This window comes from Globicephala melas, chromosome 3 (assembly GCF_963455315.2).
Source record: "Globicephala melas chromosome 3, mGloMel1.2, whole genome shotgun sequence".
In the NCBI taxonomy this organism is placed as follows: domain Eukaryota; kingdom Metazoa; phylum Chordata; class Mammalia; order Artiodactyla; family Delphinidae; genus Globicephala; species Globicephala melas.
In genome coordinates this window covers 117,213,277-117,239,888 of record NC_083316.1, presented here as the reverse complement: position 1 = coordinate 117,239,888, position 26,612 = coordinate 117,213,277, and the positions used below count along the sequence as shown (strand labels likewise).

The following is a 26,612-nucleotide window of genomic DNA, read 5'->3' as shown; positions in this document are numbered from 1 at the left end:
CCCCCTAGATGCCAGTAGCCCCCCACCCAAATAACAAACAAAAATGTATCCAGATGTTGCCAAATGTCCCCTGAGGGGCAAAGTTGTTCCTACTTGAGAATTACTGCATCTAAAGCCTATGCTCACAAAAATTTAACTCCAGAAGGAAAATACCATCTATTTGCTACAGAACATGTACTATAAGCCTACCTATTACACTAGCTGGCATACACCCTGTACTCAATAAAGGTTAATTTCTTGGGGGCATTATTTGATTTCCCAATTGTAGAGAGGTACAAGGGCTAAACAAACAATGAACAAGATGACTGGAGGGCTCTAGTGATTAAAATTGGTTTGTTGCAATTCTTATTAGAGAAGACTGAAATGGTGTGCTGGGAAGTGACCCAGAAACCTCCTGGCTGCCCGTTCTGGTAATATTGTGGAATTTGATTCTTGATTCCATTGGGTGTCATGCCTTAGTAATGAACATAATAGCCAGGGAGACAGCCAGAGAATGATACGGTATGTTTTACACTGCAACCTTCTTCAACCATAATAGCTAATAATAATCAGTGTTCTATTTTCTCCTACTCTTCTTCTTAGAAATGACCACCATTTCTTTCATACCATCATTTTCCATTTATTAGCAATAACAGAGGAAATACCAATAGCACCAATCAAAAATGAATCCATATGACGTGTTTTATCCTTACAGCTGTAATAACTAGTAACTAACATGGACTGGAAAGCACTTTGCAAATGTAAAAGTGCTGTACAGATGCATTATAATTATCATCATTAATAAATTAGCCCGATTCTCCTAGTATTCAAAAGGCACGTAAGGTCAGATACATGGGTTTCAGTGGGGCAAAATGATTACAACCTACAATGATGTAGCAATGGTTCACATGTGTTAGCAATAAGTTTTACCCCATGCAATCCTGCAGAGCTGAAGTTACACACCCTTCAAAAAATGGGAGAATGAAGCTAAAAGTAGACAAAACAGGTTTGAGTTTTTTTTGAGATTTAATGCTTTTAATAACAGACTCCTACCTCTTTTATGTTAACTTTTAAAAGATAATATAATTAATCAAACTTCTAAATTGTACATTTTAACAAATTAAAATTTCTTATTTAAGGTGACAGTAAATTTTATTATTCTCTATGAGCTGATATTCCAGATATTGTTAGAATTTCAAAGTATTCTGTAACTTCAAAGAGGTCAGATTGGTAAATTTTGTGCTTGCACACCCTCAGGAAATATCTTCAGTATGCATTCCAGAACTGTTACTAGAGAAAAACAGCTTTAACCATTCCCTTGCCAGCAAGAGTCTTGGCAAGAGAGAGCTCTTGGCTGACCATAAATAAAATTCCTTGAATCACCAGTATCTTGATTTAAGAAAGAAATTTTACTGTGTCTTTCATACATAAAAGTTGATTAACAATGGTTAAAAAAACTCTACTGCACTTTTTCACAGGTGTACAAAAGGAAATATAATGGAATTACATTCAACAATAAAGCTTAAAGTTCACTCTAGGTAATAGTTGCAGTAACATTCACATACACAAGCACAGAGTAAATATATATCAGGAGTCTTATAATAGCATACAGCATACATATGGGAGATTGAGCTCAGGTAACATCATAGGTGTTAGCAAGATTAGCAATTCAGAGTGTTATAGAAAAGGAAAACTAAACCAAAGAGAAGGTGTTGGCGATCACACCAAGACAAATCACAGAATTAGAGGATTGGAAAGTCTGCTCACTGTATGTATGAGAAAACAACATTTTTCTTCAATTTCTGGGTCTTGATACAGTTGGTTAGAGAAGGTTGTGTATTCAAAGTGCACATAATTGTTTCTTAGAAAACAGAGAGCGAAAGATCCTTTTATTTAGTAATTAATACATGCAAGAGGCAGCCCCAGAGTGACCTGAAAGAGTAAAGCTGTGATTGGCAGGTGGCCGGTATAATACAGATGTTTCAGGCAATTCTCTTAAAGCACTTCTGTAGCAGCAATGATCATTTAAACGGCTGTAGGCTGAATTCTCTTTCGAGGATAGTTTAGGGGAATTGAATTCATCATATTTCTCTTTAAAGATTTATAGTTATAGATTTTCTCTTTTTTAAATAAATCTATCAACAAACAGCATAAAGTGAGGTGCTGGGGTTTTCTTTTGCTTTTGCATATGTGTTGTCGGAAAAGAATCTGACCTTTTCATAACATTGTGTGCAAAAGAATTTTTAATAAAGTGAGCACAAGGACATATGCAGGAAACACATCAGATCTGCTTCTGTTGCCCTGGTTGGCCCCCTGTTAAACACTGAACTATTGGCTTGTAGGTAAAATGCAGGTTTTAGGTATAATGACACCACAGCCAAGAGATTTAGGGATTCCTAAAGCCTTGTCAATGGGGGGAGTTTTGTCTGCTAGAGGGTGGCCACTGCCTCTTCAGCTGTAAGATTTAGAAAGTCTGGTACCTTTTCGTTTCACATTTCCCATTGTTGATTTGCCTTTGTTTCCCAGCCCTCCTAGTCTAATCTGGCCCATCCCAGCCAACATATTCCCCGGTGGCCACACATACCCAGTGGCCACAGACACTCAAGCTGCTCAATCTCAAAACCTTTCAGCCTGCCCTGAAAGTGTCATCAAGACAGGATCCCCGGAGCACAGGGCAGAGAGTCCAACCTCTCACTGGCGGGGCTGGGAAGCCTCTCCTTTGTGGCGGAGGAGAAAGGAGACTTGGGTCTGCTTTTTAGGTTCTGAAAACAAGCCAGAGTGGAGAGAGAGAGTTAACACCAGACTTAGTAAAGCTTTTACGACAAAACTTGTTAAATGTGATCTAGACAGACATAGGGAACTTTCTGCAGATTTCTGAGGTCTATAAGAAAGGGCTCATGTGGATAGGAAAAAGGAGTAGGGAGTTGCTACATGGGAGAGATTTGCCATTATTACAAAAACTGGCTAAGTGGCTTGTTTCCATTAGATGACCTCACTGGTCACTGTTGTCAGTCGTGCTGTTCCCTTTCTCTTTTTTCTCCTGGGTCTTGTTACCCTTCTTCTTTTTCTTCTTTTTCTTGGTCTCCTCCTTTTTGCCGAAGGTTATGAAGTCACTTTTGTCAATTTGGCTGTTAGTAGGCTCCTGCCGGATGGAGATGATTGCAGGAGATCCTGGGATAATGAATTTGTCTGGCAACTCACCGGGACCAGATTGTTTGGGGTTGCCTGGTCCGTATTTAAAGGTCCAGCTGTTGCTGTTGACACCAGCACCGACTGGAGGGGACACCTCTCCTGCCTCTGGTTCTGCAAGACAAACCATCACAAGTCAGTCACAGAGTCAACATATGCTTTCCATATGCCACACCAGGAGCCTGAACACAGGAGAGGCTGCACAGATGGTCATGGCCCCCATGAAATCGTGACTTATTTCTTCAAGCCTAGGGCAAGGCCAATGTTTGGAAACAATTTTTTTCACCAGAGGGTCCAGAAATCTAGGTTTCTAGTAACATATTTTTGGTTCTTTGTGAAGAATTTTCTAAAGAATATCTGGTTGTGATTACCCTGCCTGGGAGTGGGGCAGGAAATGTACTGGATTAAAGCAGAATATGCGATAAAGTACCTAGGAATAAATTTAACCAAGAAGACGAAAGACCCGTACACTGGAAACTTTACGACATTTATGAAAGAAATTGAAGGAGATAGAAACAAATGGAAAGATATTCCACGCTCATGGATTGGAAGAATTAATATTGTTAAAATGCCCATACTACCCAAAGCAATCTATAGATCCAATGCAATCCTTATCAAAATTCCAATGGCATTTTTCACAGAAATAGAACAAACAATACTAAAATTTGTATGGAACCACAAAAGAACCCAGTAGCCAAAGCGTTTTTTAATTTTATTTTTTAGATTTATTTATTTATGCATGCATGCATGCATGCCACATGGCATGTGGGATCTTAATTACCCTACCAGGGATCAAACCCGTGCCCTCTGCAGTGGAAGCATGGAGTCTTAACCATTGGACCACCAGAGAAGCCCCAGCCAAAGAATTCTTGAGAAAGAAGAACAAAGGTGGAGGCACCAAACTTCTAAAATATATTACAAAGCTATAGTAATCAAAACAGTATGGCATAAAAAGACACACAAATCATGGAAGAGAATACAGAGCCCAAAAATAAACTCATGCAAAAATGGTCAGTTAATTTATGGCAAACAAGCCAAGAACATACAATGGGAAAAGGACAGTGTCTTCAATAAATGATGTTAGAAGAAATGGACAGCCACATATAAGAGAATGAAACTGGGCCTCTATCTTACACCATACACAAAAACTAACTCAAAATGGGTTACAAACTTGAACATAAGACCTGAAACCATAGAACTCCTAGAAGAGATCATAAGCAGTAAGCTCTTTACCATCAGTCTTAGCAATGATTTTTTTGAATCTGATAACAAAAGCAAAAATAAACAAATGATACTACATCAAACTAAAAAGCTGCTGCAAAAAGAAGGAAACCAACGAAATGAAAAGGCAACCTACAGAATGGGAGAAAATATTTTCAAATCCTATATCTTATAAGGGGTTAGTATCCAAAATATATAAAGAAGTCATAGAATTCAATATTAAAAAACTCCAAACAATCTGATTGAAAAATGGAAAGAAGATCTGAATAGACATTTTTCCAAAGAAGACATACAGATGGCCAACAGGTATGTGAAAATGTGCTCAATGTCACTAATCATCAGAGAAATACAAATCAAACCCACAATGAGCTATCACCTCACACCTGTTAGAATGGCTGTTATCAAAAAAACTAGAAATAGGGCTTCCCTGGTGGCACAGTGGTTGAGAGTCCGCCTACTGATGCAGGGGACACGGGTTCGTGCCCCGGTCTGGGAAGATCCCACATGCTGCGGAGCGGCTGGGTCCGTGAGCCATGGCCGCTGAGCCTGCGCGTCCGGATCCTGTGCTCCGCAACGGGAGAGGCCACAACAGTGAGAGGCCCGCATACCGCAAAAAAAAAAACAAAAAAAAAAACTAGAAATAGAAAGTGTTGGTGAGGGTATGGAGAAAAGGGATCCCTTGTCCACTGTTGGTGGGAATGTAAATTGGTGTAGCCACTATGGAAAAGAGTATGGAGGTTCCTCAAAATATTAAAAATGGAGCTAGCATATGATCCAGCAATTCCACTTCTGGGTATGTATCTAAAGAAAGCAAAAACACTATCTTGAAAAGATATATGTACCCCCATGTTCACTGCAGCATTATTTACAATAGCAAAGATATGGAAGCAATTTAAGTGTTCATCGATGGATGAATGGATAAAGAAAATGTGATACACACACACACACACACACACACACAGCTGAATTTTATATATATATATAATTCAGCCATAAAAAAGAAAGACATCTTGCCATTTGTGACAACATGAGTGGACCTCAAGGGCATTATGCTAAGTGAAATAAGTCAATATTTAAATATTTGACAAAATAACACCGAGAAAGACAAATACCACATGATCTCACTTATATGTGGAATCTAAAAAAACAAACAAAAAAACAAGCTTATAGATACAGAAAACAGATTGGTGGTTGCTAGATGGTGGTGGTGGTAGTGAAGGGTGCCAAAAGGTACAGACTTACAGTTATAAAATAAATAAGTCATGGGATGTAATGTACAGTACAGTAACTACAGTTAATAATACTGTATTGCATATTTGAAAGCTGCTAAGAGAATAGATCTTAAAAGTTCTCATCATAATAAAAAATTTGTTTGTAACTATATATAGTGAGAGATGTTAGCTAGTCTTATTGTGATAATTTTACTATGTATACAAATAGTAAATCATGTTGTACACCTGGAACTATTATGTGTCAATTATATCTCAATTAAAAATAAAAGATAAGATATATATAGGTACATGTAAAGTATTATAGGACCGAGAGGCAAAAATTATTAACTACACTTGAGAAAGTCAATTGAGATTCCAAGAGAGGTGAAATTTACGCTGAGACCTGAGAAAATGATTATGCATCCATAGGGGTTTCCAGTGCAAGACTTTCCCAAGAGTCTAGTTGGAAGACACACCATAAAGTATACCAATGACTTCTAGAAGAGTAGAGGTCAGAGCTAGAGAAGAAGAGTAATGGTCTGTCTGAGCGAAGTGATCCCAGTGGCCATGACATTGAAACCTTTTGGCATCACAGCAGTGTTCGGTGGAGCCATGGAAAGTTCTGCCAGATAAACAGTTTACGTTTGATTGTAGTTTGGGATTCTCTACATTTGCTACTTCCATCTCCTTACCTTCCACCACTTCTCAATCTCCTCTAATTTGGTATCCTTGAGCACTACTTTTCTAACATTGTTCATGGCAAGCTCACTGATTATATTACTTCCAAAGCCAGTGGTCACATTTTAGTCTTCATCTTATTGAACTTCTCAGCAGCATTAATAATCCCCTTCTTGAAACACTTATTTTTTTATGAGTTCCGTATCAAACCATTCTCCTGACCACTCTCTCTGGCTGTTCTTTGTCAGTTTCCTCGCAGGATCCTCTTTACCTATGTATTGCAGCTTCCTTGGGTTTGGCCCTAGACCTTTTCTTCTTCTTTTTCTTCACTGTCTCCTTTTGGAATCTCAGCCTGTCCATGGGTAAACATACCATCTAAATATGCTGATGAGATACAAATGTATACTTAAAGCCCATAGGTCTCTCCAATCTCATGTATCCAACTGCCTATCTGGTATCTCCTCTTGGCAGTCTCATGGGCAACTCAAACTGAAGGAATCTGAAATCAAACTCATGATTCCTCTCCTCTATTCCCTTCTAAATCTCTCATCTCAATCGATGATATGCCATTCACTCCAATGCTCAAGGCAGAAGCTTCAGAGCCATTATTCATTTTTCTCTATTCTTCATTTATAATATACCAACACCTGTCATTTCAGCCTCCTAAACATATCTAGACTTTGTCCTCTTCTCCCCATTTTCACTGCTGCTACCTTTTTTCAGGACACAATTATCTTGTATGTGAATTACAACAATAGCCTCTTCCTTGTTCAGCCTGCTTCTACTTTTGCCTCTCTCTAACCTTCCACACATAGCCAGAGTCATCTTTATTCCTTAAAGTCTTTCTCCGTTTTTAAAATACTGAAGTATAACATGCACACAGTAAAAATCCTTTAAAAAATAGAAATTATTTTATATCACTCCCCTTGCTTAAAATTATTTGAAGGTTTTCTATTGCCTTGAGAGGAAAAAAAAAAATCAAACTCCTTAACATGGTATACAAAGCCCTTCAACAGCCTGTTATCTTTTATTCTCCAATTTCACCTACAAGTGTCTCTCTTACCACTATCCTCCAGCCACACAGGTTTTCTTTCAATTCCTCAACACCCCTTGGGATTGTTTTTGCCTCAAAATCTGTACACATACGGCTTCTTTTTGCCTAGAATGGTCTCCCCTCCATGCTTAGCATGACTCCTCATTCTTCAAGTCTGTGCTTAATTGAAACCTCTTCAGAGAGGTATTCTATGACCATCCTAGCCAAGCAGCACCCCCTTCACCTCTATCTCTATCACTGTAAGGTCCAGAGAAGCAGAAAATATGTATTTATTTTTGAATGTTTAAAAAATTTTTTACTGGAGTACAGTTGATTTACAGTGTTGTGTTTCAGGTGTACGGCAAAGTGAATCAGTTATACATACACATATATCCACTCATTTTTTTTTGGATTCTTTTCCCATATACGCCAGAGTATTGAGTACGTTCCCTGTGCTATACAGCACGTTCTTTTTAGTAATCTATTCTGTAAGAAAATATAACTGTTTTATTCACCAATGTGTAGCCAGTGTCTAGCACAATTTCTGGCCCATAACAGGTGTTTGATAAATACTTGCTGGATGGATGAATGAAAGGACTGATGTGAGAAATGGAAGTGGTGCCCACTCCTTAGCAGATCAAATAAGTTTCCATTGCCGCACTTTGGAGTCCCTAAAGACAACCAGGAAATGCATGTGAAGTGCTGAGACTGACTCCAGCACAATGAAAGAGCTCAACAAATGGAATCACACATGGGCAACTATACATGGCGCAGCTCTCAGGGCTAGGACGGCAGGGTAAGGATATTGCAAATTTAGTCCAAATACCAGCAGACTGTAGGGAAAGGGAGTAAGAGAGTTTCTTTTCTCTCATAAACCCCTTTGCTACACCATGCTTCCCCTGGCAGAGCTGACACTATAGCTCTTTGGACATAGGGCTATAGATATTTTTTCTCTGAGACTGATTTCTTTGATTCGTCTAAGATAATCAAATCTGCAGTTGACCTCAGCCAGAATCTGCCTGTTGACCTGTCAAATACAGGCCCTGCCCCTGAGAGACTGAGACAAAAGTGAGAAATGCAATTAAAAGCCTCTGACTTGGCGTCTAGGAGAACTGGGTTTCAACACCACTCTGTAGTCCTTTAGTTGCTCTCACAGAGTCCAGGATGGAAAATTTTCTGACCACAGCCAGGACTCTGTATGAGGCCTTTAGGACTGTCATCTGGAGATGCAGAATTCAGAGATATTTTTATCTTGCAGAGTTAAAGGACCTTAATGGCCGTGCCTATGGGCGGAGGGAGCCTCTCACAGCAGGATCCCTAAGAGTTGATGAGTTCTTTTACATGTCACTGAGCTCCCTCGGCCTTGGCTGGGAGTCTAGGTTGGGTCTGATTCAGCCTCCACTCCAAGAAGAATTCAGGTGCATCCTCCTCATATTCAGCTTCCGCAGAGCAGAACAAGATCTGGTTTCCCCAGTGCCTCCCAGATCCTTGTACCCAACCTGTTCTGGCTGATGTGTGTGCGAACATCTCTGAGGGTTCATTCAGGTGGAATAATATCTTAAGGCTGTGACAAACAACATTTACTGACCTCCTAAATCTGAGTCCCTTTTGGCCAAGAGCACTGAAGCCCTTGGCCAGCTTCGCTTATAAAATGCTGTGACTTTGGGGCAGAATAAAGGAGATACTCCTTGATGAGAGTATCTCATGAGAAAGATGAAAAAGGAAGATGAGGAAAAGATGAGAAAGGAAGATGCACCTTTTCTACCCCTAACCCCAGCCCAGGGCCAGTCTCAGGTCAGTCAAGGGAATGTTTCTTCTTTCAGTGCTGTCTCCCTCTCCCGCTCCTGGGACCTCCCACAGGTCCCCTCCCCTCTGCTCCCAGGGACCCAGCTCACTGGCTCACAAAGACAAGACTGAGATGCAGCCATGACCCAAATGAATGGATCTATTACAGCCTGGAAAGAAGACTTCTGAGAGACCTCAAGCGGCGGAGGATCAGCCCTTCCCTGACATTCAGATTACAACCCAATGGAATTTGAAAGTTTAATAGAGTATGATCATAATTATAGAAAAAGGTTTTGCCTTTTTTTTTTAATTGGCTGATTTCTCCACAGTAGGTATACATGTAAAAATATGAACAACATACACTTTTTGTTTTACAAAGGCATACAGATCTCCAGCTTTAAAAACTGCCCTATGGGGGTAGCTGACCACTTCAGCTAATCCAATAACCCACTTTAGGCACTTCCCTTAGACACTGCCCAGGGTCTTTTGGGCAACATTCCCTACTTTCTTCTTTCATTCTAAACGAACTCTGGATGGAGTTTAGCCTCAGTGACTGGGAACAATTGAGCTGGAGGCTTTGCCAGTGCAGATGCCAGGGAAGGTCCTGAAGATTGTGAAGTAAATGCCAGACTTGTAAACCTACCCCCAACCCCTATTCTAATCTGCTCCTGACAATCAGCTAAGGCCAGGAGAGGTTTATCTGATTTACACAGACTTCCCCTAACGAAACCACCCACGGTCATTTTGACCAAGAATAGTACTTTCAGGAAAGTTTTTAGAGGGGCAAGGCTGGAGAATGTTGGAGGATTTTTAATCTTCTTTTCCTCTCCTCATCTCGCTTTGCTCTTCTGAACTTGAGGGCTTGCCCTGGTTCTATCACTTAATGGTACATAGTCCTGGGCAATTTACATAAACGACTCTGAGCCTCAGTTGCCTCAGGCATAAAATGGAGGTGATCACCTTCCTGCCTTCATCAGGGTTATGAATTAGTTAACATTTACTCTGCCTTCCTATGTGCTAGGCACTGGGCTAAGCAGATCTGCATATGCTATATAATTTTTACTCCTCACAAGAACCATAGGAAGTAGATATTGCCAATATCCATGTCTGCTTTATAGATATGTTGGTTTTATAAATAAAGAGACTGAGGACCGATCGTCACAGGGTTACTAACTGGTGGAGTCTGGGACTCAAATCTAGGTAGTCTCACTCCAGTTACGAACGAGACCCACATCCTGAGCTGTATATGAAGGCCCTTTGAAAACCCTGAAGCATTATACAAATATAGCTATGGCTCTGGCTACATCTGTTTAGTCATCATTTGGGAGACGGCGATGCAGGCAGGAGCCTCTAAGAAAGAATCAATAGAAAGAAGTGTGGAGGTGGGGGGAGGGGTGGGGCTGCGGGAGTGAGTGCTCAGCTCTGGAAAATCGCAGCCCAGCCGGCAGGTTGCAGCCCTCCCCTTCGCTCCCCATTCATCCCTTTGTTACCATCTCTGGGATTCTGGTGCTGAGGTTAATAAAGAGCTTCCAGAAAACCCATCATTTTGATTAAAGCGGGGGACCATCTTGCCAGACAGCACTCTGGAGCCTGCCTACCGCCCACTCCGCTAGGTTCGTGCAGCCAGCAAAGGCTATTAAATGATTACAGCCGTTTCCGGCCCCACCAGACAGCTCCCCTGGACTGCTTGTTCTCTGGCGCGGGCTGCTGCTTCTGCTGCTGCCTCTGGCCACGCAGGGAAGGGTCAGGGCACGGAAGGCTGTGCAGATTCTGGGCTTGCAAGTGAACACCCAGGCTTTCTGCACAGGGACACCTCGCTTCTCCTGGACTCCTTTCCCACCCCGCCAGCCACTGCGGCCCTTCAAGCAGCTCCAATTTCATTTGAGCCTTCTGTGGCTTTGAGCAACCATTTCTTCTGTGTGTGTGTGTGTCTTTCTCTCTCTGTCTCTCCCTCTCTTTCTCTACCAGAACTTGGCAGATTGTAGAATTATACACGCTCAGACCAAAACGCAAAAAGCATCTGCCATCAAACCCACTGAAAGACCAGGATGTAAAACATATCTCGCTCCCTCCCCACCCCCTATCCCACCATCTGTATGGTTTGTGGACTGCTTGGACAAGCTCCGCCTCCTCTCCCTCACTCGATCCTTTATGAACTGGGCAAAGTAAATCTGAGTCATTACAGCCCACAAAACACAGGAGAATGATGGCTGCAAACCCAAATCCTGTCCAGGATCAGAGACAGGGGAAGAAAGCTAAAACCACCTGGGCATTTCCCCACTGCTTCTTAGTCCTTCAGTTGACAGTGGAAAGAATTTTCCATGGAAACAGGGGAATGTAAAAATATACTCCCTGTTCTCTTTAAGACTTTAGGCCCTATAATCAGAATACTAGGCTTAAATCTGGCTACATCATGTAAATTACGTGATGTTTAGCAAATAATTATCTCTGGGCCTCAGTTTTCATGTGTAAAGGAATAATACCATCCACCTCATCGGGTTGTTACAGGATTAAATGTAATTATCCTTAGAGAGCATATAACACAGTGCCTAACATAAAGTAAAAGCTCACCACATTTTCCCTGTTAGTAAGATCAGAGTAGCAGAGATTCACTAGTTTAAGGAATATCAATCGATTGCTTATTATGGGCCAGGTACTCTCTTAGGCACTTTATTAAGCACTTTGCATATACATATATTTTATATATATATATATTATAAAAAATATATATTTTTAAGATTTCCATTTTATAGATAAGGAAAGTGAAGGCTTAAATTACCGCAAGATTGTCTGCCCTGAATCAAACAGTGATTTGGTAATACAGCTGAAAAATTATTCTTGTACTGACTCCTCAGCTCAATATTAGAATTATGACTTTTTTTTACTTCTATTGAAGCCTTGGGGATGGGGGAGAAGACAGAGCTGAGCTGATTCACAGGCCTAGCATCCTGATCCCTACAGTAGCTGGGAAGGGATGGTATGTGTGTGTGCTCAGAAGGTAGGCTTGGTGATGGGGAACTAATCCGATAGCCACTCCCCAGAGGCTGCCACTTCTGGGTGTTTCACCCGCTTAGGGTGGGCTGAGTGAGCTGGAAGAAGACTGTGTGGCTGTTTGGTGCCTCAGGCCACAGCTGGGCTAATTTTCAGTAATCTTGGAGCGGAAGAGATAAATACAGTGGCATATTTTTAAAGCCACAGCTCTTGCTTTGTGCCCAAAATAACTCTGCCATTTCTAGGTTGACTATAAAGACACCACGTGCTGAGAACCCAGATTCAAAAATTGGAATGGCTGGTCTCAAATCTTCCTAGCTCCCACAGCCAGCTAAAAAAACAAAATAAAATAACATTTCTTCTTTCTGTGACCCCGTCACCTAGGAGGGCTCAGGCTGCATGGTTTTCTCTACCTTATTTTCTCTACCTTATTTCTCTACCTACTCGTCACTGAAGTCCTCCAGGGTCTTGGGAGGGCAATTTCTTCTTACAATGTCCCCTGCCCCAGCTGCTGTTATAAGCTGGGGTAGCAGAATGCTTAAAATGAACGTTTGGGGGTCACACATTTTGAGTTGGATCTCAGCCTTAGCACTTATTTGTTGTGTAACCTTGAGCAAGTCACTCGGCCTCTCAGTATTCTTTCACATGTAAAACAAAGATAACAATATCCATCTAATGGGACTGCGATCATTAAAAAGAGACAAAGCTCATAAATCGCACAGAATAACATGTGGCATGCAGAAGCCGACATAGAGGATACGTATTATTACTACGCGGTAGTCCTCTAAGGAACCTGACTCCTCTAACAACTGATTCCTGGTTGCAGTGCTTCCAGAAACTATTTTCTAGGGGCCCTCCTCCCATCAGGCTCTGCCCCTCCCAGGGATCATTAAAACTGGCTAGCTGTGAGTCTTCCAGCTTAGAAACAGTTGCTAGGTAGGGAGCTATGCTCCAGAGCCCTCAGAAACACGCAGGAAGGAGGCAGCTCAGGCAAGGTGGACAGCACCCTGGATTAGGTATCAAAAGCCATGGGTTCAAATTGCCGCTCCACGATTCCACTTACTAGTCTTTTCTACTGCATTGTTTGGGTGACAGTGACTTGTAGTTTCTTTATCTGTAAAATGGATATAGTAGCTACCTCCCAGAGGCATTGTTATTCATTCAACTAAATTTATTTATTATGTACAATAAATTAGGAATGGTGCTAGGAATTAGGTGCTTTGTTATCCATTCAACTAAATTTATTTATTATGTACAGTAAATCAGACATGGTGCTAGGAATTAGGGTATAGGGTTATGAAGAATACTTGGACAGGTACCCTGCCCTCAAAGAGTTACAGTGTAGAAAAAGACAAGTAAATGAATAAATACAATATTGTTTTAAGGAATAAACAAGGTAGAGAAACTCTGACAACTTTATGGCATTAAACTCTCTAGAGAGTGTGTGCAGAGGTTAAGAGCACAAGAGCCTTGCTTCAGATCCTGGCCCCAACATTTACTAGACAGATGTGTGACCTTACTTAACTCTAGGTGTCTCAGTTTCCTAAGCATTAAAATGGGTATAAGAATAGACTTATCTCTGTGGGTGGTTATACAGATTAAAGGAGTTAATACATGTAAAGTGTTTAGAACAATACTTGGCTTGAGTGCACAAAACATGGTTTAAGTGCTCAATGCAGGTGAGCTATTACTGTTATTATTCACAAGTAAATTCTCTCCTTTCGATGCTCCAGTATTCTCAACCCTGAGGGCTAAGTCCCTTGAAGATGGTGTCACTGAGTTTAAGTGACAGAGAGGTGGGGGTTAGAGGGAGTGTGTAACAAGTGCAGTCAACCCCAGATAAGAGAGCGCCAATCTGATATGTTCATACCCTATAACCAATAATCCCACTTCTGAAAATTTATTCTATATAATACTAGGAGTGCAAAATATATATGTATAAGAATGCGGGGACTTCCTGGTGGTCCAGTGGGTAAGACTCCGTGCTCCCAATGCAGAGGGCCCGGGATCAATCCCTGGTTGGGGAACTAGGTCTCGCATGCACGCCGCAACTAAGAGATTCCTCATGCCGCAACTAAAGATCCCACGTGCCGCAACAAAGACCAGGCACAGCCTAAATAAATAAATAAATATTTAAATAATAAAGAAAAAAGAATGTGTAAGTTGTTTAAAAAACGAATAGGGACTTCCCTGGTGGTCCAGTTGTTAAGAATCTGCCTTCCAATGCAGGGAACGTGGGGTCGATCTCTGGTCAGGGAACGAAGATCCCACATGCCGCGGGGAAACTAAACCTGCCTGTCACAATTAGAGAGCCCGCACACCGCAACTACTGAGACCGTGTGCCGCCTCTCAACTAGAGAGAGGCCCGCGTGCCACAAGGAAGAGCCTGCGCGCCACAACTAAGGCCTGATGCAGCCAAACAAATATTTTTTAAAAACCATATATACCAATGGGAAACTGGATAAATAACATAATATAGACATACAACACTGTATGCCCTTATTAAAGAAGAATGAGGCAGGTCTATATGTAGTGACTTGGAAAGGTATTTGTTAAAAAATAAAAACAAGCTATATACTAATATGCATGATATTATCCCATTTTGCTTTTTGAAAGCCTACATATTTTTAATAGACATAGAAAAAACATTCATACATCAATTACATAATTAAAAATTAATTTGAAAAATATTTGGAAGAGTGAACCCTGGTGTAAACTCTGGACTCTGGGTGACAGTGATGTGTCAGCATAGATTCATCAACTGTAACAAATGCACGCTCTGGTGCTGGTTAACAATAGTGGTGGAGCCTGGGCAGGTGTGAGGACAGGAGCTTACGGGAACTCTCTGTACTTTCCACTCAATTTTGCTATGAACCGAAAACTGCTCTAAAGAAATAAAGTTTATTAATTAAAAAATATATTTGAAGCATACAGACAAAACTGTTAATGGTGGTTGCCTCACTAAAGGGGAGTGGAACGGAGGAAAACTTGAATATTTTCACATAAATGATGCTGTACTGTTTAATATTTACATCAACAATGTAACTGCGTATTATTTTATAATACAGTACTTTAAACTTTACAGTACAAAAAATCTGGGGGATACACACTAAGCTCTTGGTAGTGGATGACTGAAGTAAGGGAGTAAGGTGCTACCCATTTTTTAAATTAATTAATTATGGGCTTCCCTGGTGGCGCAGTTGTTGAGAGTCCGCCTGCCGATGCAGGGGACACGGGTTCGTGCCCCGGTCCGGGAGGATCCCACATGCCGCGGAGCGGCTGGGTCCGTGAGCCATGGCCGCCGAGCCCGCGCGTCCGGAGCCTGTGCTCCACAACGGGAGAGGCCACAACAGTGAGAGGCACGCATACCACAACAACAACAACAACAAAAAACTAGCTCAAAAACTAGCTGAGGCAAAATGTCACTGCCCCAGGTAGCCTGCACCCAGGACCAGCTATGTAATTTGCAGGGTCCACTACAAAATGAAAATGGGGGGCCCCTTGTAAAAAATGATTAAGAACTTCAAGGCGGTGAGAGCATAGTATTAAACCAAACAGGGCATTTTCCAAGTGCCAGGCCCCATGCAGCAGCCTTGCCTGGACCCCAGAGCCCACCGCCGGGCTCCTCGTTCAGTACTGCAACCTGACAGTGACTCTTCACAGTGGTCTCACCCTGCCTGTCCCACGTGAAACTGGGTGAGGCAACACCATGTCACTCAGTGAGAGCACTGCGTCTGGTTTTCGTTAGGTTTTCACATTTTCTCTTCTCTGTCTTCCCCCCAACCCCGTACTTTGTCACAATCTGCTCTTCTTAAGATTTAGCAGCAATCCCAGGCTCTCCGTTGCTGTGCCCCTTTGCAGCCTTGAGCAACCATTTCTAGACAAACCGTGATATCTCTGCACTGAGGGTGTAAAACGGAGGTGCTGTCAGAATACTGCAGGGAGGAGGGCAGGAGAACGAGTGTCGTCGGGGAGAACCCTCTCCACCACCACCACCCTACGACTCTGTGCACCCTAAGACCATTCCATTTCATCTAGCAAAGACGTTGTGAATCCTATATACTGTGTGCCAGGTGTTGTGCTAAGTGCCAGGTGTATTAAACTGAGAAAATAGTAACGTGAGCTAAGCATTGTGCCAAGCATTTCACAGGCGTCATCTCACTTAATCCTTACAGCAGCCTTCGGTCTTTCCTTTTATACACATTAATAAATCTGAGGCACAGTGATGAAGCTGTACCACAGGGAGCTCAGGCACTGTGCAATGCCATGCTACCTCCCTTAAAAAGCTAACACAGGCAAAGTTTAAACAAGTCTTCCCTTCACGCTCCACATTTTCTTGGACACGATCAAACCAAGTCCAGCAGAGTTACCTAAGAACATCTCCAAGGCCACGCCTTTTTACAAAAATGCTGCATTCATCACCCTCTTGGTCCCACATTTCTAGACACTCAACATTTCTAATCCCTGATTTAGGTGGAGGAAAACACTAGGTTGATAGCTTATGAATTTGTCTTGACACATTACAGGATGATTTTTGCAGATTCAGTAGAGCTAAGGAGGCTCAATAGAGGCTCCTTTCTTAAAAACAAACAAACAAACCTGGTGGCTCTCCACTGCCAGCAACTGAATGAAAGTTCTAATTCTTTAGCAGGATTGTTAAAGCCCAACAAAATCTGACACCAGTCCAGCTTTCTGATCTCATTTCCCAACAGTCCTCCACCTTACCCCGCCCATCAAATGCACTCATTCTGTTCACCCAGAATATGCCTTCTGGGTTTAAGGCTCACACACGCGCATGTATTGTTCCCTTTGTCTGGAACTCTCTTTCTTCCCGCATTCTATGTACCATCCTTCAATACCCAGTATTGAATGCCACATACTCTTTGATCTGGTCCCCTAAATTCCCAATTCCATCTTCTGGGCTCCCACAATATCTAACATTCATGGTTGCTGAGGGAGGGTTTGAGCCCTGTGAAAACAATTAAAGAGGTCCTTATCAGGAAAGATGATCCAGCTGACCATATTTACATGGGGTTTGCATGGATTACAACATAGATAGACTCTGGGTCCCATTCTGGACCGACAAGCTTCCTTATTGGACCTGCCTATACATGGCACTATTACGGTCCTGACACTGTAATAGTCCCACCTTATTTCTTTACATTTCTGTCTCCCCCACTAGATGATGAGGACAGGACTGTGTTATATTTAGTATCGTATTCGCATCACCTAGAACAAAGACTGGCTGTAAGTAGGTACTTAACAAATGTTTGTTTAATGACTATAGGAAGCTCCAACCAAATTCTACACTGAAGGCAAGCCAAGGAGAGCACCCTTGGACGGGATAGTCTAATACTTTGTGTGTGTGTGTGTGTGTGTGTGTGTATGTGTGTGCGTGTGAGAGAGACAGAGAGAGGGAGAGGGAAGGAGGGAGGAAGAGAGAGGATATGAATGAATGAAGGGGTATTTTAAAAGAGAATGCTTCTAGTGGTGGTGGTTAATGGTAAAGTTCTAGGGACCTGCCTGTTAGGTGAGTTTTGTGATGATCTTCCTAGTGCCCTTCAAATCACAACCATTTAGAAGGCTAGTATCTGGGCTTCCCTGGTGGCGCAGTGGTTGAGAGTCCACCTGCCGATGCAGGGGACACAGGTTCATGCCCCAGTCCAGGAAGATCCCACATGCCGCGGAGCGGCTGGGCCCGTGAGCCATGGCCGCTGAGCCTGCGCGTCCAGAGCCTGTGCTCTGCAACGGGAGAGGCCACAACAGCGCGAGAGGCCCGCGAACCACAAAAAAAAAAAAAAAAAAGAAGGCTAGTATCTTGGAGGCAAGGTTGTGACCCTGAGTGTGAAAAGACCAAGGAAACTAATTTATATCTCTAAGTGCCCAGAATTAGAGACAGCACACTGAAAAGCTCATCTTCCCTACAGAAATCTCCCCAAGACAGGTATTTAGAATCAATTTATACTTGGTCCAACAAAGGGAAATTGACATGACACTGATCATTGACTAAACACAACTCCACTGGCTGCAGATTGAGGGACAGCAGTCGGATTGACATCTTAGTGACACAAGGAGCCTCTAGGGGATGCTGGCCTCCAAGGAGAACCTTCCATGGGTCTCATGGCTAGTCACTGTCAGAGGCAAGAGGGTGATTTAGTCTCCAGTCAGAGCTGCTGAGAGTGCTGAGATGCTCCAGGCTTTGGAAGTGCTTAGCCTGTTAGGATCTCAAGGAGGTAGCTAGTGTGAGAATAGGTTTGTTAGGCAAAATGCTCCTAAAAATCAAACAAACAAATCCTGAACGCATGTGTATCCACAGAATTGGCCTACCACCACCCTGCCCCTGACACAGGAGGCATCCCTGAGGAAAAGTGAGATTTAGAAATAGTGACTGACTTTTTTGCTAGCTACCATGCCCTTTATTCATTTATTTATTTTAAAATATTTAATTTTTTGGTTGCGCCGCGCGGCATGTGGGATCTTAGTTCCGCGACCAGGGATCAAACCCGCCCCCCACCCCCCCACCCCTGCATTTGAAGCATGGAGTCCTAACCACTGGACTGCCAGGGAATTCCCTGGATTGTGTTTCCTGACTGCGCCAAATTAGGATCAACAGTTACTGTTCTTTCATGACATACCTCTTACCTAATTAATTCTCTTTCTCTGCTCTAGCTCAGCCAATCAAACCAGGACAGTTCCCCTTCCTCACTAAGGGAGAGGTCTGCCATTCTTGATTTTCTTCCCTTGCATTGCTAGAGGCCCTGTGGTATTCTTCCCTTGCATTGCTAGAGGCCCTGTGGTATTCTCCAGAACTTCTTTACCAACAATAAGCCTGATTCTGAACTTTGATTTCCTCAGGTGGCCCCATGCATCGATTCCTAATTAGCTAAGGTCTGGAGAGAAAGCGGGTGATGGATATGTCTCCAGCAAACTTCTGGCAATTAATAGCTTTTAAAAGGCTTTTAGAGTCTAGTCCACACTGACTACACCCTCTTCAGGGTCCTAATATGCACCTTATTTTACCTTCGTCTCTACTGAAATTTACACACAGACACACACAGACACTGCTGCCTGCACATAAATGACTCTGAGGTAGGCAGGATAATGGTGCCCCAGAGATGCCCAGGTCCTAGGAACTCCTGAAACCTGTGAATATGTTATGTTACATGGTAAAAAAAGACTTTGCAGATGTGATTAAATTAAGGATCTTGTGCTAGAGTGATTATCCTGGATTATCTAGGTGGGCCCAATGTAATCGCAAGGGTCCTTACGAGGGAAAGAGGGAGGCAGGGGAGTCAGAGTGAGATTAGCAGATGCTACGTAGCTGGCTTTGAAGATGGAGCAAGGAGCCACTAAGCCCAGAAATGAAGGCAGCCTGAGAGCTGGAAGACAAGGAAAAAGGTCCTCCCCTAGAGCCTCCAGAAGGAATGCAGCCCTTCCAACACACTGATTTTTTTTTTTTTTTGGCTGCTTTTTGGGTGGGTCTTCGTTACTGCACGTGGGCTTTCTCTAGTTGCAGTGAGCGGGGGCTACTCTTCGTTGTGGTGTGCAGGCTTCTCACTGCGGTGGCTTCTCTTGTAGCAGAGCTCAGGCTCTAGGCACGCGGGCCTCAGCAATTGTGGCTCGCAGGCCCTAGAGCGCAGGCTCAGTAGTTGTGGCACACGGGCGCGGTATGTGGGATCTTCCCGGACCAGGGCTCGAACCTGTGTCCCCCTCATTGGCAGGCGGATTCTTAACCACTGTGCCACCAGGGAAGCCCCAACATGCTGATTTTTAACCCAGAGAAACCCATTTTGGACTTCTGGTTTCCAGAACTATAAGGTAATAAATTTGTATTGTTTTCAATCACCCAGTTCGTGGTCATTCATTATGGCAGCCCTAGAAACTAATACAGATTTTGGTATCTGGAAGTGGAGTGTTGCTGTTACAAATAAGTAAAAATGTAAAAGTGGCTTTGGAATTGGGCAGTGGGCAGAGACTGGAGGGCTTTGAGGAGCATGAAGAAATTGCCTGGATTACCTTGAAAAGACTGTTAGTAGAAATATGGATATTAATGACTCTGCCAGAGAGGACTCAGAAGTGAGGAGTATGGTAGAGAAAACATATATTGTCTTGGGGAATACCTAACTTGTCATGAACAGACTGTTGTAGAAATATGGACATTAAAGGTGCTGCCAGGGAGGGCTCAGATGGAAATGAGCAACATGTTATTGGAAATTGAAGGAAAGTGGATCCTTGTTACATAGTGGCAGGAACCTACCTACATTTTAGCCAGCAGTAAAACCCATTTTGTACTTCTGACCTCTAGAACTGTAACATAATAAATCTGTATTGCTTTAAGTCACAAAGTTTGCAGAAACTGATTACAGCAGGAATGGAGAAATACTATAGACCCCTACAGTCAGCCTGGAACTCAGACAGTGAATAGTCTTCTCCTAGTTACCCAACTATTCGCTTCACCTGGCAAGTGGGACAAAGTAGTGTATTATTTAAATGCATAGAGTTCAGCAGCAGGCAGACATGGGTTCAAATATAGCCTCAGCCATTGCTATTCCCTGATGAGTTCAACAAATATTTATTAAGCACCATCATGTACTAGACAGCTGCCTCAATACTGGGAATATAATAGTGAGCAAAAAACACCAACTAGATATAAGGAAGGATGACTGTAAGGAAGTCATTTAATTCCTGGGAGCCTCAATTTTCCTAATCTAGAACATGGGAATAATAATCACTTCTCTCTTGTTTAAGGACGCAATACATGTAAAGTCCTTATCACAGTTCTCCATACATAACAGCTATTATATAGTCTTCCTTTCTCTTGTTCTAAAATACTATTTCTACAACCCAGGGGGGCAACAGCACAGGATTCAAAAACTTTGAAACTTCAACGACAAAGACCCTCCAACTGACACACACACCTCCCTACTAATAGGCATTAGCTGAGAGAAGGGAACTTCTGCTAACTTCTAATATTCCTTGCTCATCATCACACACAGAGCCAGCCTCACAGGCTCAAGGGCATCCATCTCAGGGCTGTTTACACGTCTGGTGATGCCCTTCTCCCCCCAAAACTCTGACATGGAGCTTGGTGTGCATCTAACATAAGTCATTTACACTGGCTGAAGCTTCTAGCTTTGTCACAGACCTTTGGGTGACACCAGGTGACTATGGAAACAGACATGACATATGTGTGCTTGGGTAAGACAGTATCTATGACGCAGAGTCAAAGAAAATAAGAGAGGTGACTTGGGGAATGTCACCTCACTACTCAGCTTGGCCCACGATGTCACCTAGAGCAACAGCTCTGGACACGGGATTGGGCCAATGTTGGAAGTAAACCCAAGCTGGCAGGCTTTCTTGGACCATCAACAACAAACTTGTTTGTTCAGACTTTCTGTACAGGACAGGCTTTCCTTCTTTTTAAAGTTTGTTTGGTTGTTTTTCACACGCAATCGCAGCTAGAATCGGGAGGCTTAGGGTACTCTGCTTGGGATTCAGCAGCCCAGGGACACGACTCTAGCAACAATAAACTTCCCATCATTCCTGTTGTCTTGTGGATGCAAATTTGGTTCCTGAAAGTTACCTTTTCACACCCTAACCTTCTGTAGTTAACCTCTTGAGTCTGACTTCTACAAAACTCTCCATTTCCTATTTTAAAACTATGCAAAAACATCCTTTTTTCCCCTTTATTTCCTTTGGTACTGCCATCCTCAGGACTGCCTTCTCCCATCCTTCACCTAGCCCACTGCCTCGGAGTTAGACCTTTCCAGGCAGCGTACTGCTGGGGAAGCTCTTGGTCTTACTGAGATGAGAGTGGAACAGTATCCATCTCTTCTCCCTGTCCTTTCTATAACTGTGGGTAACAAGCTCCAAGTGCTGAGGCAGAGAGAGGCTCCTCTCCAACCCACAGGCTCATTTCCAGGCCTCCTGGCACTGACTGAGCTCTCTTATGACCCTCCCCTAGAGGCCCCTAGTCTCCAGCCAGTGCTTGACCTGAATATGTTTCTCCAGGTTAGGCAATGACCTTCTCAACTGCAAAGCTAACTGCCTCTGAGAAAAAGAACTTTTTAAGTTCTTTTGGAATCTGGACTGAGTTGCTCTGAAAATATTTGTCATTAAAGATCCTTGCTGTTGCTGGGGACCAGCTCTCGTTTCTAGTTTACTAGAATCAGTGAGGCTGAGGGCAACGCCTGCTGGAGCTGCAAAGCTTAAAGGCATTACAAGTTATCACTACCCCTCTGCCCTCAAACCAGGCCATAAATAGGTCTTTCTTGTCCAAGCACCTCCCAGGGAGGTGCTCCAAGCCCACCAATTCTATACAACCCAAGCACTCTTTCCAACAGAATGAACTGCTGACCCTCACCCGCCACTTCCGCTTCCCCACAAAGCTCTCAAACATACAGGTGGCCTGTTGTTTTTGAGCCAAGTCAGGTAGCAGAGTTGGTAACACACACACACACACCCTTCCTTGGTCCCTGAGACCCTAGGATCTCCCCAACAGAAACTTGAATTTCCCTTTCGATAAGGGGCTTAAAAATTCAGCTACAGTACAGCCACTATGGAGAACAGTATGGAGGTTCCTTAAAAAACTACAAATAGAACTACCATATGACCCAGCAATCCCACTACTGGGCATATACCCTGAGAAAACCATAATTCAAAAGGAGTCATGTACCAAAATGTTCATTGCAGCTCTATTTAAAACAGCCCGGAGATGGAAACAACCTAAGTGCCCATCATCGGATGAATGGATAAGGAAGATGTGGCACATATATACAATGGAATATTACTCAGCCATAAAAAGAAATGAAATTGAGCTATTTGTAATGAGGTGGATAGACCTAGAGTCTGTCATACAGAGTGAAGTAAGTCAGAAAGAGAGACAAATACCGTATGCTAACACATATATATGGTATTTAAGAAAAATAAATGTCATGAAGAACCTAGGGGTAAGACAGGAATAAAGACACAGACCTACTAGAGAACGGACTTCAGGATATGGGGAGGGGGAAGGGTGAGCTGTGACAAAGCGAGAGAGAGGCATGGACATATATACACTACCAAACGTAAGGCAGATAGCTAGTGGGAAGCAGCCGCACTGCACAGGGAGATCAGCTCGGTGCTTTGTGTCCACCTAGAGGGGTGGGATAGGGAGGATGGGAGGGAGGGAGACGCAAGAGGGAAGAGATATGGGGATATATGTATATGTATAGCTGATTCACTTTGTTATAAAGCAGAAACTAACACACCATTGTAAAGCAATTATACCCCAATAAAGATGTTTAAAAAAAAAAGAAGAAGAAGAAAATCTATTCCAGCATTTTGGAATAAAATTTTGTCCCCCCCCCCCCGACAAAAAAAAGGACGGTGTGTAGAGAAAGCTAGAAGGGAGGGTTATTCAGAAACTCTCCTGTCCCAAGCAACACTCAAACAAAAGAAGAATGAAGTGTATTATTTTCCTAAGACATACGCAGAAGTTGTTTCTCATGATGAAGTTTGCAGGGGCCAGACTGTACTGCTCCAGTGGCTCATTAGGTGGATCAATGATAACCAGAGGGACTGTAATGAGTCTCCATTTCCTGACCCTGCATTAGCTGCTTCTCTGCATCTGTGGGATTTGAAGGAAACTGCAGCCTAAGAGAACAGCTCCTGCCCCTCCTCTCTCCTCACTACACTCTCCTCTCCAAAATGTATGCCCAGGAGCACACGTCTGAGTGCACAAGGGATTCGATTTTCAGGAGGCACATGATCTGTTGTGGGTCTCTGACATAGAAGAAATTCTTTTACTATGTATCACGGCCCCAATCCTGACTGTATCCTGCCCAGGGCTACCGAACCTGGAAGAATGGGTGTAGGAAAAATGAGAGAGGTGCAGGGAATACAGGGTGGAGGGAAAGAAATATCTCAGAATCTATTTACTCAACAGAAACTTTTGATTTCAGGAAAAGCAGGAATTCTTCATTCTAGTTTTTTATTTACATGACCATTAAAAATAGAGGTGCAGAGAGTTCTCCTAAGAAGGAGTTGAAGAAAGTCACGGATGGAGCCAGCAGAGACTTAAACTTCCTGGCTTCTCCTGGGTAGAGAATTCTAATTCCCCTTCTCACACCACCTCCCTCTCTCCCTCCAGGCCAGGTCAGAACACACAAGATAAGCTACATAGAGAACTCCAACAGACATGATGAGCTCCACACCCCCGGAAGGTAAAAGTGTATCTTACACAAGGACTTACTTTCCTCAGCTACTAGACACAACTACGGCAAGCTGGCACTCCTGGGCTGTGAGATGCAAGGTGAGAGTGGAGGATACTGACGGGAGGGAGCTGCTCCACCCACATAGATCGCAGATCTTATTTTTTTTTTCCTGATAAAGATATGCACACATCTCCCAGGACTACCGTTGCCATGACAACAGCAGAAGTTGAGGGTGAGCAGGTTAGTGGAACGGCATGCTTTCTAAATTCTCAAACAAGGCCTGAGGCTGCAGTCACTCATGATGTGGAAAAATTCATGTTGACGGTACTCCTATATGGATTCCCCCAAATTTAAGGATCATGGCTTCTTTCTGGGGGAGAATCAGAGATGGAGTCTCCATGGAGCCCCTCCGTGGGGACGTAATTTAGTCAGGGAGGTAGGAATCCCTAAGACAAATAAGAGCATGAATCTCCCTATAAAACTAGGGCACATAAACTGTCCGTCTTCCACAGAGTAAAGAGATGCAGCAAACCAGGGCAAAAACAATCCCCCGAGGACACAAAAAGGCGCTTTTAAAAAAATCTGCTCTATAATAAAGCCTTCCCACAGAGACTACTCAGAACAACTCAGACCTAAATTCTGAAGCTGAAGGATAGACTCATACCTTGAAAAATCATAAAAATAACTACCATTTACTAAACAGTGTTCTCCAGGCTGTGTGTATTATCTCATTTAATTCTTGCCAACAACGCTGTAAGGTAGACACTACTACTATCTCCATTTTACAGAGAAAGAAACTGGGACTCAGAAAAGTTATGTAATGGTCCCAGGAACATACAATTGCTGGGCTTCCTGTAAGAATCATAAACAGATGGCTTCCCTGCATGGTTTCTGAGCCTCCAAAGGTATCAGACAATCTCAGAAATATTTACTCTCAACTCTATAACCTTAGGGTTCATCAGGATCACTTGGAGGCCTCCTTAAAGCACAGATGGCCGGGCCCCAGCCCGAGAATTGCAGATTTGATACGTATTGTCAGTGTGGCTCTGGGAACCATACCTTGAGAACCCCTGTGCAGTCACTCTAAACTAAGCTTCTCTATACAGATGAACCTGTTTGCAAGCCAGAAATAGAGACACAGACGTAGAAAACAAACGTATGGACACCAAGGGGGGAAATCGGGGGTGGGCTGAATTGGGAGATTGGGACTGACATATATATACTAACTAATATGTATAAAATGGATAACTAATGAGAACCTGCTGTATGGCACAGGGAACTCTACTTCACTGTACAGTAGAAACTAATACAACATTGTAAAACAACTATACCCCCATAAAAAAAAGAGACAGAGATAATGCAGGCAACAACACAGAAGAATGAAAGCCCCCCCCCAAAAAATAAAATAAAAAAATAAACTAAGCTTCTCTAAGGAAACCTCATGGCCTTAGTTGCCTCACCTACCTAATTAACCTTTCACACTTCAGCCCCAGATCCTCTGGGGTGTTCCTTGAAAAGCTAGAATGTATCTTTGGCAGTGTTGTGCATTTCGGAATTCCTCCACTGATGAATTCTTTGGCTGAGCTCTGAGCTCTTTTGAATTCTGAGCTCTTCTGAAAATAGCGAATATCTCTCACTCTAAAATTAATTTACTGCTGCCTTAGGTAAGTCCTGAGATCCCATGAAGTGTAGAAAGAGGAGCCTGGAAGGACCAGTCAAGATAGCAAAGCAGCCAGGGGCCCTGAAGCCAGACTAGCTCTCTTGAAGGCAGGGACAGTCTTTCTATAACCTCTTGGGATTCTCTCTAGGAACTGTCACAAGAGGGCACTCATTAAACCCTGTTCAGAGCTTGCACACTGAGAACGTTAAAAGAGTTGTAAGCACGAATGACTGGCCCTTTAATGCCCTCAGCCCCCCAACACACTCCTCCATCTGAAGGATGACTGTGTGCTGTGCACTCCCTACTCAGCTCCTTTTCTTTCCCTGTTCAGTCTCACTGAGCTGCCGAGGAAATAAGAAGCCTGTGGTCCAGGTCTGCTCACACAGAGGCAAGGCTGGAGAAAGTGGCCAACAATTGGGATTAACAGACTTAATGCCCGACTTGTTTATCCTGCAGGAAACATCACCTGGTGATGTCCCCATTGATCCCTTCAGAGCGTGGCATCTTAGCCTAGGCTTCTGTGGACTGTGAAAATGAATGGGGACAAAGTGTGGGGACAAAGCCAAAGAATTCATCAGTAGGGAAAAACAACTACAAAGAACACATGTGAGGGGGGATCGGTCACAGCAGGCCTCTCTCTATTCCCATGGCTGCCACTGTTGCAGGTGTTG

General features: G+C 43.1%; 1 protein-coding gene across 12 annotated transcripts in view; it reads right to left on the bottom strand.

Moving 5' to 3' along the window:
• Nucleotides 1–1,369: 1,369 nt before the first annotated feature.
• LOC115849874 (protocadherin alpha-C2) overlaps nt 1,370–26,612 on the bottom strand; it is a 171,868-nt gene continuing 146,625 nt past the window's right edge. For 11 of the 12 annotated variants that reach the window (XM_070045205.1, XM_060296315.2, XM_060296305.1 and 8 more), the window contains exon 4: nt 1,370–3,282. In XM_070045205.1, coding sequence (XP_069901306.1) covers nt 2,972–3,282 — 311 coding nt within the window. In that variant the 3' untranslated portion in view covers nt 1,370–2,971. The remainder of the gene's footprint in view (nt 3,283–26,612) is intronic. The other variant, XM_060296303.1, reaches the window with a different exon arrangement.